Below are 13,384 nucleotides of genomic sequence, written 5' to 3' on the forward strand. Positions count from 1 at the left end.
GCAGGGGATTTGAGAATTTAATGAAAGGCTAATAATTAGTTAAATCATAAAAATGCCAAATTAAATCATTTTAAAATAACAACAATCAAAATAAAACACTTATTACAAAAAAAAGATGAAATATATTATTGGTTTACATGTGACCGAAGTAGTCAGTAGTTGACACAATGTTGAAATGTTCAGAAACACTTTCTGTAAATCCAGTGGTCAAATGTAGTGTGTGGCCTCTCAGTTTTCTGAGTAGTGACTGGTCTTTGTGTGAACTCCCACAAAACTAGAAGAGTTTCTGAATGTATGTAAGCAGTAGGCTATTTAGAAAGGAACATTTAAAAGATTTAGGAGAGAATTAGTGAGAATCAATAAATTATGAATAATTTATCGCTATTGTGTGAATAATGTAATCATGTAATCAATAAAAAAAGTAACTAGTTTGATTACAAGTATTTAAAAATGTATTATAATCTAATTACAAGTACATCATTTTTTGGATTCTGATTACATAATCCAGATTACTAGGTAAATACTACCATATTTAAATGTCTAAAAACCATGGTATGGTCACATTGCCATGTACAAAAATAAATTAAACAAAACAAACAAACAAGAAAAAAAGGTATTGCTGTTTTAGTTTTTGTTGTTTGCTTTACAGTTTCAGAAACATCAACATGACAAAGAAAGATTATAAAGAAAATGTATTTAAATGTATGTTAAAATAAATGTTTTTTTCTTTATTTTATTGCTTATTTTTTCATTTTTGTTGACTTTTTATTTTTATTTATTTGATATTAATATTCTCATTTTTAGTATTCATCTTTTAAAAAAAGATAAATTATTGTGATTTGAGTAAACCATCCAAGCATGACACTGATTCGTAGTAAACACTATTTTTATTCATAAAATATATATATATATATATATATATTCACATTGATTGACAGCACTCAAGCAATACTTAGTGTTGATCTGTTGGTGAGCTCAAAGAGAAGCACAACAGCAGCAGTTTCTGTAACACTGTAAGTGTAGTAAGAAAAAAAAAATTCTAACAACTGGTTCCACCAACAGAGCGGAGTAAACACACATCAGCCTTTTTTACATTTGGGCCTGCGAGTACAATTCTAACAGTTCAAAGTGATTGAAAGAGACAATACATGTCTATAGGTTGCATTGTAAGCACATTTCTATCACATACTGGCACAGAGATGCTCGCCGGGCAAAGGCTCAGATTATTTGGGGGTCAAGTGCAGATAATAGACTTTCAAAGCTATAGGTAATAGGTCCAAGGTTAATTACAATTGATTGTAAAAGCTTTGCATTAAAAAAAAGACAATACACCACATCAAAACAAAAAATGTTACCTTAGTTTCATCATCAAGATATGAGAACTTTGTGGCAGTATATCGCACAATGGAATGATAAAACTAAAAATATGTCTAATCTGGCCAGCTGCATATAACACCCAGTAAATGTCAGATCAGAAATGTGGAAGGTGGATCTCACCAAACGCTTCACTAATGTCAACCAGATATTAAGCCAGCAAAAAAGAACCATAGATTCACGGCAAACATGTATTCCATATCTCAGAATGTTCTCTTAGCTATATAAACCAAAAAACCTTAGGGGACAGTTTTCTTAAAACTGAATTTCTGTCATTAATTCCTCACCCTCATGTCATTCCAATCCTGCAAGACTTACTTGCTTCTGTGGAGCACAAAAGAAGATATTTTGAAGTATGTTGCAACTGTTTTTGTCCAAATAACAACATTGGGTTCCATTACCTTTCATTATATGGACATTTTTATCTTTTTGCATTCTGAAGAAGAAAGTCATACAGGTTTGGAATGACATGAAGGGTGAATAAATGATTCATTTATTCATTTAGTGATTTTCAAAACAATGTCAAACAGCTGAAGAAGTTCAATTTAACAGTCTAGCAGCTAAAGGTGAGAAGGTTGAGGGAAAGCCCATTTCAAAACTGGCTAATTCATGACGCCCCTGCAAGAACAACAAATGCAGAAACACAAAGTAAAGAATTATTTCTATGGTGAAATGCATTAAGAATTTTAGAACATCTCGCAAGAATAATTACATTATGTCAAGGTTTCCCAAACTGGGGTTCGAGAAGGAACTGCAGGGGATTTGAGAATTTAATGAAAGGCTAATAATTAGTTAAATCATAAAAATGCCAAATTAAATCATTTTAAAATAACAACAATCAAAATAAAACACTTATTACAAAAAAAAGATGAAATATATTATTGGTTTACATGTGACCGAAGTAGTCAGTAGTTGACACAATGTTGAAATGTTCAGAAACACTTTCTGTAAATCCAGTGGTCAAATGTAGTGTGTGGCCTCTCAGTTTTCTGAGTAGTGACTGGTCTTTGTGTGAACTCCCACAAAACTAGAAGAGTTTCTGAATGTATGTAAGCAGTAGGCTATTTAGAAAGGAACATTTAAAAGATTTAGGAGAGAATTAGTGAGAATCAATAAATTATGAATAATTTATCGCTATTGTGTGAATAATGTAATCATGTAATCAATAAAAAAAGTAACTAGTTTGATTACAAGTATTTAAAAATGTATTATAATCTAATTACAAGTACATCATTTTTTGGATTCTGATTACATAATCCAGATTACTAGGTAAGTACTACCATATTTAAATGTCTAAAAACCATGGTATGGTCACATTGCCATGTACAAAAATTAATTAAACAAAACAAACAAACAAGAAAAAAAGGTATTGCTGTTTTAGTTTTTGTTGTTTGCTTTACAGTTTCAGAAACATCAACATGACAAAGAAAGATTATAAAGAAAATGTATTTAAATGTATGTTAAAATAAATGTTTTTTTCTTTATTTTATTGCTTATTTTTTCATTTTTGTTGACTTTTTATTTTTATTTATTTGATATTAATATTCTCATTTTTAGTATTCATCTTTTAAAAAAAGATAAATTATTGTGATTTGAGTAAACCATCCAAGCATGACACTGATTCGTAGTAAACACTATTTTTATTCATAAAATATATATATATATATATATATATTCACATTGATTGACAGCACTCAAGCAATACTTAGTGTTGATCTGTTGGTGAGCTCAAAGAGAAGCACAACAGCAGCAGTTTCTGTAACACTGTAAGTGTAGTAAGAAAAAAAAAATTCTAACAACTGGTTCCACCAACAGAGCGGAGTAAACACACATCAGCCTTTTTTACATTTGGGCCTGCGAGTACAATTCTAACAGTTCAAAGTGATTGAAAGAGACAATACATGTCTATAGGTTGCATTGTAAGCACATTTCTATCACATACTGGCACAGAGATGCTCGCCGGGCAAAGGCTCAGATTATTTGGGGGTCAAGTGCAGATAATAGACTTTCAAAGCTATAGGTAATAGGTCCAAGGTTAATTACAATTGATTGTAAAAGCTTTGCATTAAAAAAAAGACAATACACCACATCAAAACAAAAAATGTTACCTTAGTTTCATCATCAAGATATGAGAACTTTGTGGCAGTATATCGCACAATGGAATGATAAAACTAAAAATATGTCTAATCTGGCCAGCTGCATATAACACCCAGTAAATGTCAGATCAGAAATGTGGAAGGTGGATCTCACCAAACGCTTCACTAATGTCAACCAGATATTAAGCCAGCAAAAAAGAACCATAGATTCACGGCAAACATGTATTCCATATCTCAGAATGTTCTCTTAGCTATATAAACCAAAAAACCTTAGGGGACAGTTTTCTTAAAACTGAATTTCTGTCATTAATTCCTCACCCTCATGTCATTCCAATCCTGCAAGACTTACTTGCTTCTGTGGAGCACAAAAGAAGATATTTTGAAGTATGTTGCAACTGTTTTTGTCCAAATAACAACATTGGGTTCCATTACCTTTCATTATATGGACATTTTTATCTTTTTGCATTCTGAAGAAGAAAGTCATACAGGTTTGGAATGACATGAAGGGTGAATAAATGATTCATTTATTCATTTAGTGATTTTCAAAACAATGTCAAACAGCTGAAGAAGTTCAATTTAACAGTCTAGCAGCTAAAGGTGAGAAGGTTGAGGGAAAGCCCATTTCAAAACTGGCTAATTCATGACGCCCCTGCAAGAACAACAAATGCAGAAACACAAAGTAAAGAATTATTTCTATGGTGAAATGCATTAAGAATTTTAGAACATCTCGCAAGAATATAGTGATTAAACATGGCACTGTACCTTAAAATATCTATTTAAAAGAAAGTAAAAACTTAAACTAGCTTTTCGTATTCTTGTTTTTGGCAGCAAATCCCTCAGCATTTTCATTTAGAAAGCACTTTCAGATGTCATTAGTAGTCAAGGATGAACATCATCTTGTTTTTAAGAGACCTTGGAGGGCTTAAACCAAACAACCAATCATTATTCCTCTTTTTTTTTGCCAGAAAGTGACAAGTTAGGAGCGTGTTGGTAAGCAACATGTTGCAAATGCAAGAGAAACACAACACAACTAGGTTGCAGCAGTCACATTGTGACGATACAGAAAGTGCTCAAGTGAAGGTTTACTATAATGTGCTTATATTACACACACACACACACACACACACACACTCATTGCTCAAATGTATTTTGGGTCAGTCCACTTCACACACTCTAAGTCTCAACTGTAAATGCTACAAGAAAGTGTTCTTTTCCCTCTATTGCTAAACGCTCTTTGAACAACGATGCCTGAACAAGCTCAAATTCTTTCCTTGTTCAGGCAAAAAGATTAAAACCAACATTTTTGGTAACCGAGAATAAAGATTTGTGAAAAACTGAGCTTAAACCTCCAGGCCTTGGCGAGAGAAGTAGTCTTCCAGCTCTGTGAGCTTCTCGATTAGCAATACATCAAGGTCAGAGTCGTCCTGTCTACCCCTACGAGCCCGTCCTCGTGGTCCTTTCACACGCAGTGGACCCAGGTTAGTTTTAGCCTTGCGCTTCCGAGGCAGTGTGAAATCTGGGAAGTCTAGAACTCGCTTTCGTTTCTGATGACCAATACATACCAGAGAGCCATTCTTCTCTTTTGGTTCTTCGAATATCGTCTCCAGGCTTCTGCATAAGTGAAAATCAGAATCAGAAAATGACTTCCAGAATAACACAAAGAGTAAAAAAATTAATTGATTGATAAAAATAGCAAAAACAAACCTGTTAGGGGTTGGAGACTTGTAATTCTTGTTGGTATAAATCTCCTCCAAACTGAATTCCTTTTTCTTCAGCCTTGTGGGACACAAAACAGAATCTTTTAAAGGTGAACGAATATTTATGATATGTTTTTACCAATGTTGTAAGTATCACAGCAATTTTCAAGCACTTTTAATTTAGCCATTAAAGGAACACTCCACTATTTTTGAAAATAGGCTCATTTTCCAACTCCCCTAGTGTTAAACAGTTGAGTTTTACCGTTTTCGAATCCATTCAGCCGATCTCCGGGTCTGGCGGTAGCACTTTTAGCTGTAGCTTAGCATAGATCATTGAATCTGATTAGACCGTTAGCATCTCGCTCAAAAATGACCAAAGAGTTTCTATATTTTTCCTATTTAAAACTTGACTCTTCTGTAGTTACATCGTGTACTAAGACCGACGGAAAATGAAAAGTTGCGATTTTCTAGGCAGATATGGCTAGGAACTATACTCAGCAGGCGCAATGATATTACGGTCACGTTGGTTATGTTGACGGAAGTTAGCCTATTTTCAGGCGCTGCATAATATCATTGCACCTGCTGCACCCATGGTACGGCAGCAAAGTGTCGTGATTATTACACCGGAATGAGAGTATAGTTCCTAGCCATAACGGCCTAGAAAATCACAACTTTTCATTTTCCGTCGGTCTTAGTACACGATGTAACTACAGAAGAGTCAAGTTTTAAATAGGAAAAATATAGAAACTCTTTGGTCATTTTTGAGCGAGATGCTAACGGTCTAATCAGATTCAATGATCTATGCTAAGCTACAGCTAAAAGTGCTACCGCCAGACCCGGAGATCGGCTAAATGGATTAGAAAACGGTAAAACTCAACTGTTTAACTCTAGGGGAGTTGGAAAATGAGCCTATTTTCAAAAATAGTGGAGTGTTCCTTTAAGATTCCTAAAGACCAGTTTTGCATTTGCGTCTTTTGTTGTGACAAATGATGGTTCCTCTGAATAATGAAAAAAAATATATAGAAAAATATACATTATTCACAAGAATTCTAGCAAATAGTCTAATATTTACATATCAGCCAGTTCTAATCAGATTCCACATCAACATTTATTGTAAAGACTAAAGCAGACCTCTTTGGTTTGGGGAGTCCCATTGGAGTAAGGTTGTTATCTGGTTTGGGAACTGTCTTACGAATACGAATTTGGGAGACCCTTTTGGAACGTTGACCTCCTTGAACTTCAGCATTAGTGTCGTAGAGTTCCACCTACAAGAAAGATGAATGTCCAGCCTTGAGGAAACTGGAATGTGAAATCTTTCATGTCTGAAAATCCAAATACTTTCACCAGCTTTCATTCTTCCTTCTTTCACTGTTTGTTCAAATGCTACAAGAGATGATATATATAATACCTGGTTCATTTCTGTTGACGCCGCCTGACTGTGTAAACCAGGGTATTTGACATTTGCACTGGCAATAGCAAAACTAGGCACAGATTCAGTGGCGGATTCATCCAATCGCACAGACTTGGGGCTTATGCTGTGCCGAGAAGAGTGATCCAGACTCCTTTCTGGTGTGAAACTAATTTTTGACAGATGACACACTGATGAAGATGAGGTGGCTTTCCTACACAGTGAAAGAAGCAAGCATTTTAGAGAATACCAGGTGATTGCTAATATAACATCAGTCAACATCTACATGATTAAATGATCAGCTTAGAAGTGCAGATATCTGTGGTTTGTAAAATTGGATTGGCTTCATTCTTCAAATCTGACAACAATCATGACAGAATGTCTGAAAAGACATTGATTTTATTTTATTAAGTAGCTCACTTTAAGGTGAAGTGAGTAATTTCTGCACCACTAGCAGCACGAAACTGAATGGAAAAACTAGATTTTGTTTACATTTTACAATGCTGCAATACGAATAACGTCTTTTCCATATTAATAAAGTTTTTGATGTAACCAGCCATGTTAGCAATACACAACGAGCGACAGGGGATTCTAATTTTGGAACAGTTTCTATCATGAGTGACACCTCTGGTATTAACTGTGTTTTGTACAGAAATGTGGTTTTAAATATCATTTTGCATGACTTTAACAGCCATAATTAAAGAGACGATGGATAATTTACCTCAGATCTTGAAAAGGAAATAATAAAGGAAAATAACAAAGGAAACATCTATTTCCTTGGAAGTGTGAGACAGCAGTGCGGTTGCAGAGAGAGAGAGCCCACCCACATGCTCTTCAGATTGACTGTGATTTGTGATTGATTTGCATATTTTGTAGACAAATTGTCACTAGAAATCTTAAAGCATTTGGTTAGGACACAGTGTCCTGGGTTCCTGCCAGGGTGTAGCTATGCAGTTGCTAGGGTGTTATGGGTGGTTTCTTATTGGTCCACCCCAAAAGAATTCACCCTCAGATCTCTCTGATATCTCTGTCTGTAGACTTAGATTGGTCACTTCTTCTACAAGCTTTATTTTTTAATACCTGAAAATTGCACATTCAGTCGCTTAGAAAAGTAACAGCACACACCAAGTCATTCATGTATGTAGCAAAATGCACTGAAGTTTGACATCTGTAAGTGTAGCTGAATTAATAATAGTGATGTTTGCATTCCAAACACATGAAACCCACAGATGCCACAAAATGAGTTTCAAGGAAAAAAAGATCAAAACATAGTAAAGACGCCTGGCCACTGTCAGACTTCCATAGGTTTGGAATGATTTTCAGCAATTCGGTTTTGTGTTGCTAGTTGCGCTAAAATGACGCACTTCACCTACAAACTGAACCATAACTGGTTAGCTGACCAGTTATTTTTTAGACTGATTAATTTTTTCAATGAATAGATTGGCTAAATTGCGAGAGATACAGGGGGATATGCCCACCGTGCTGAAGCTCTTTTCCTGCTGGGTGTAGCTTCTTGACTGGATCGGCGTATATAGCTATCAATGAAAAGATAAAAATGGGTTGAATTGTAAGTGCAAGCAGCATGCAGGTAAAAACTAGCATTCACCACTGATTAAGTAAATCAAATTTCCTTGCAATCAAAACATGCAAAACAAAGTTTTAACTTCAACAGCTTTAACTCACTGGTGATCGTTGTCTACGCCTGGTGGAGCTGTAGAGTCAACCAGAGGTCGAAAAGGATGAAACTTGCACCTTCCCAAAATCTGACTCACAACCGTATGGATACCAGGACGTGTCAACTGCATAAGAGGAAAGCTGATCCGCCTGTGTCGAAACCACAGTCTGAAGGAAGCTGGAGAAGATAAAGCCAGAACGGTACTAACACCTGCCCCAGAAAAGCTCCCTTTGCTTAAAGTAGACAAAGGTGGAGTGGTGGGCCGAAAAAGTTGAGATAAGCTAGGACAACACGCAGAGTCTTTATCCAGGTTGATAGGTAAAGCATCTGAAGGACAAGCTTGTGTACCAGTAAATCGAGAAGAGACAGGAAGTATCAAGTCCTCGAGAATCGGCTGCCAATGTTTGGATATCCCTCCTGCCTGCTCAAAGTTGGAGAAACCCTTTCTTTGTCCTTCTTTAAGAGCGGGAAATCCAGGAAAGTGAGGTTTCTTTCCACCACATTGTTTGAGTTTGGATCCAGTTCTGCTGCAACCAGTCCATCTGTCCAAGTCGCTTGAAGAACAGCTTCTGGACACCAAGCGATAGGCAGTATCCGAGAGCTGATTCAACAGTTTGTTAGTATCACTGTCTAAAAATGATTTGGAAGACCCATTTCTTGGGGCCGAGAGATGGGAAGTGGAGTGTGCTTGATGAAATGTCATTGATTTTTGGTCACCTACACCTTTTACTAATTGGTTTGATAAAACAAGTTCACAGTATGGCAGGATTGATGACCCTTGAAAAGGGAGTTTTATTGGGCTATCCTTTGAGTATGATACATTTGAGTACTGACAATCAACGCTTCGTCCCTTATTACCTATCTTTGTGCTCTCGTCAGAATCTCCAGCAGTTGACCCTGCCAGTCCATCTATATACCTTGACACTGGGATGTGATCCAAGACTGAAGTACTATTATTTAGTGAAGTAATAGTAGAGTGAAAAAAACCATTTGTTTTGATCTTGTCCAAGATCGCTTCTTCATTCTTATTAGAAGTCTGAACTGAACAACCCTTGGGTTTATCAGGGTTGGGTTGCACTCCTAGCGGCTTAGTGGATAAAGAAAAGGTCATTTGACTAAAGGACTGCTGCTGGCTTTTTTCACACTCGTCTTTAGAGGAATCTGTCAATGCCACTGGTTTCCAAGAGAGCTTCATTGCTTTTGAAAATGAACAAAGATGATCTGTATTTGTGTTTGACTTTAAGCCACTAGGAGCTGAAGATCTGAGAAACTGAATGGAAGGCACCTGAGGTTTTTCAGGAACAGGTAAACACTGATTATTCAAGGTACCTTCTCCTTCCTGAACAGATTTATTATTCCCCACACTATCAGAGGACAGTACTTCTTGATTACAAGGAAGTCCCCAGCGGTCATTGTCATCTGAGCTGCTGAGCACAGAATCGACCAATAAGTTTAAAGCAACTCTGTCCTTCTCAATTTCCAGTTCCATCTCCAGGTCTTCAAAATCTGAAACGGGTGAGTAGTTACCCTGCAAACAATTGTCAGTTTGTCCCGAAGGGCACGGTTTCAGAATTCCACATGATGAACTGGAACTGCTACAATCTCTACTTGGATCCTGACAGCTCAGGTCCTCAGGCTTTTGAGTGGGACTTTGGCTGGACTGGGAAGGTGTTGACATTGCCCAAGAACACACAGGGTCCTTCTTTGATTTGGGAGAGGAGATATTTGAGATGATTCCTTTGTAGTCTTTCGGCATGTCTGCATCCACTCCTGCAAGCACAAAATAAGAAATCAAATCAAAATTTAATCTATGCTTAGATTTAAGGTCACCCACATTCTAGTGTACTCCTAAAAGTTGACTAAATAATCTTTTAGCAAACACCTGGACGAATTTCTCTTACAGAAAAACGGACCAAATATAGAACAAGAACGTCCTCTCTTCCAAATACCACCCGTCCATGACAAGCAATAGCAGGAAATCATGGTTTGTGGCTTTAACATAAACTACATGATATTAGTTATTAAAAAAGTGATTTTTTTTCCCACTGCAACTTCATATCAACACAGGAAAGAAAACTCTGCTCATCACAGCATTTGGGTTGGGATCTTTCAGATTATATGAAATTAGCTTCAAGTTATATAGTAATTAAATTAACTGACTGTGTTTATAATGCTAACTTGAACATTTACCATAACTGCAAGCTGATGAAACACTTGGAGTATTTGGACAGCTAAAGGACAAGTCTCTTCCCAGCTGGCCAACTTTACTGTGCAGCTGAGCTAAACTGTGGGTATGTGCACTGCTTTGTGAACACAGTTGGTCCATCCTCCTCTCCATTGCCTCAAGACGCTGAGTAAGAGATCCGAAGGTATCAGTTAGCAGACGCTCCATCTCAGTTTGATGGGACACAAGAAATCTTTCCAGAGTTCCAAGCTGCTCTCCTGATGGTCCAGCTGGAGGAGAAGAATTGAAGGTGGCAGATGTCCATTGTGGATCCCTAAACTTGGCCTCTGCAAAGGAGATGTTGATTAAAAGCTGCGCTTTGTAACATCTTGACTCGATACCAAAAGACTGTTTTGATTCCATTTGGAACCAGTTATTTTACAATATACATCTGCAATGTTCCTTTTGGGAAAACGTGCACACACTTCTGAAGCTACTCCTGTGCAGACCAAAAAAAAAAAAACCCCAGAGGACAAATTCATCAATCGTAGAGATTTCATAAAATAAAGCTAAATGAATGGGCAGCAAACTATGGAAGACCTGAAAGACCCTTCTGCGTTATTTTATTTTATATTGTATTTTTATTTATATACATACATGTATATTCTGTATTTTATTATTGTAATATTATTTTGCAATGTTCGTTTTCTATTAATCTAAGCAATGTCTAACAAAAAATTTTTGTCATCTATTTAACTATTCAATAACAGTCATCATGGAATATTGCCTAAATATTTGCTATATTTCACCATTCAAATGTTTGGGGTCAGGTTAGATTTTTTTTTCTTTAAATGAAACATACTTTTATTCATTAAATTGATCAAATGTGACAGTAAACACATTTACAAAAGATTTCCATTTCAAATAAATATTGTTCTTTTTAACTTTCTGTTCATTTATTTGAATTTTTTATTCAAATAATCCTGAAGAAAAAAAGTACCACAGTGTCCACAGAAGTATTAAGCAGCACAACTATTATCAACATTCGAAAAAATAATAATAATAAATGTTTCTTTGGCACCAAATTAGCATATCAGAATGATTTCTGAAGGATCAAGTGACAGTGGAGACTGAAGTAATGGCTGCTGAAAATTCAGCTTTGCCGTCACTAGAATAAAATACACTTTAAAATTAATTAAAATAGACATAATATTTTTAAATATTACGGTTTTTACTGTATTATTTTTATCAAATAAATACAGCATTTTGAGCATAAAAGACTTCTTTCTAAAACATTAAAAATTCTTATTGACCTAAAAAGTTTGAACGGTAATGTAGGTATATATTTATTATTCTAATGTTTATAATTTGTGTATGAAATAAAACACACACTAAGAGGTGGTTTATGATAATGTGATACATAGTATAATAAGGAAATTAACTGTTGCACATTTAAATTTTTATAGAATTTAAAAACAAAATATGAACATAGCAGTTTCTTCTCAGGTAGCAAGGGGAAATATGATTTGCTTTTGTAAAAACAAACTTGGGGTGAACATTGCAGATTTGATCACATGCATTCAACATTACCTTGCTGAGTACACATGTGCATGCGAGTCGAACTAGGACTGACTCCAAAGTTACTACTTTTTAGATCAAATGTCATCTGTCTCAGAGCTCCTTCATTCTCCAGATGAACTTCCTTCACACCTTTCCCAAAGTCTGAGGATCGTGTTCTGTCCCCAGATTCAATCTCCTCCCTGCTGGTTTCTCTGCATCCTACAGCCAGCTGCTCCTGATACAGCAAAGACTGAGCAGCACGATGGCATGGACCAGCCGCAGACGCAGGCACCTGCTCTGTCCCTTTCTGCTCAGCCGGAGGATTGGACAACATCTTTTAAAGGGACTGATGGGACAGAATACATCAGACAGGTAACCGATTAAGTCATAACATTAATTAAATGTGTTAAGATTAATATTACTCTTGTGTCTATTCTTTGGTCTTACCAGTCTTACCATATAAGACTGGTATTGTATATATTGTACCATGGTACTTACAAAATGTAAGGTCTCAGATAGCAATACCATGGCACTGAATTAGTACATTTATTAGTATATTTATATACCATGATATTTACATGACACTCCAATACAAGAAATGGTAATATTGTATTGTACTGTAATTACTATGTAACATGGTACTGAAAAATTCTATTCATATACACCATGGTATTTACATACAATTCCAAGAAACGTATAATAATACCATGGTACAATGTCCAAAATTGTACTTAACTGTTTACACGTGTTCATACATTTCCCTTTATACACATAAATCGTGATGTATTAAAACACCAGCTGGTGTTTTGTAAGGAATAATAGCATAAATGAAACTGAGCCGGTTTCGTCGGAAATATCATCACACCTTTCGCATGTAATTCATTAAAGAAATTATTCATAATTACTTCACGACTGTTTTTTACGTAGGTCTTATGCATACTGATGTCAATGAACAGGCTCCTCATGCATGTCAGGCTTTCGAAGGCCCCCGAGACGAACACAATTAAATCGAGAGCAAGTCAGACATGTTTCATAAAGCAGTACCTATATCGCGTTCACGTTTACACCTGTCAGTCCCCGCTAAAAAACCCTCTCTGGCGGCGAGAGTGTGCTGTTATATGATCACGAATACTCGCCGAGCCATCCTCATGATGCACAGGTCGGATGTGATTTCTTTAAGCCAATAAAAGTAATTTCCGGCGACCCTTCAGAACCATATTTAGACTGCTGGACAGATTTCCAGTGCAAACTGGCTGCACACTAACCACGCGTATTATTACGGCAGCTACGTAATTAACTATATCATGAAATTAACACACGCAGTGCTTACAAAATTTGCAAACGTCGGAATATTTGCTACTGACGGGCAGTGACGACTTCCGTCATGCGCGTTGCCATTGAGTACTGCAG

The 13,384-nt window shown here is 36.1% G+C and overlaps 1 protein-coding gene across 4 annotated transcripts; it reads right to left on the minus strand.

Moving 5' to 3' along the window:
* Window positions 1-3,820: 3,820 nt before the first annotated feature.
* LOC107721645 (uncharacterized) lies at window positions 3,821-13,384 on the minus strand. Of its 4 annotated transcripts, none has more exons than XM_016529761.1 (9): window positions 13,339-13,384; window positions 12,005-12,320; window positions 10,441-10,761; window positions 8,259-10,020; window positions 8,054-8,110; window positions 6,576-6,789; window positions 6,299-6,432; window positions 5,175-5,246; window positions 3,821-5,081 (listed from the first exon to the last, which is right to left on the minus strand). In XM_016529761.1, the coding sequence occupies exons 2-9, from the start codon at window positions 12,306-12,308 to the stop codon at window positions 4,811-4,813; spliced, it is 3,135 nt and encodes a 1,044-aa protein (XP_016385247.1). In that variant the 5' UTR covers window positions 12,309-12,320; window positions 13,339-13,384; the 3' UTR covers window positions 3,821-4,810. The 4 variants fall into 4 exon arrangements, with proteins under 4 accessions (XP_016385247.1, XP_016385244.1, XP_016385248.1 ...); XM_016529758.1 differs by lacking the exon at window positions 13,339-13,384 and adding an exon at window positions 13,019-13,332; XM_016529762.1 differs by lacking the exon at window positions 13,339-13,384 and adding an exon at window positions 12,880-13,009.

The sequence above is a fragment of the Sinocyclocheilus rhinocerous genome, unplaced genomic scaffold (genome assembly GCF_001515625.1).
Source record: "Sinocyclocheilus rhinocerous isolate Xijiao unplaced genomic scaffold, SAMN03320098_v1.1 scaffold3411, whole genome shotgun sequence".
Classification (NCBI taxonomy): Eukaryota; Metazoa; Chordata; class Actinopteri; order Cypriniformes; family Cyprinidae; genus Sinocyclocheilus; species Sinocyclocheilus rhinocerous.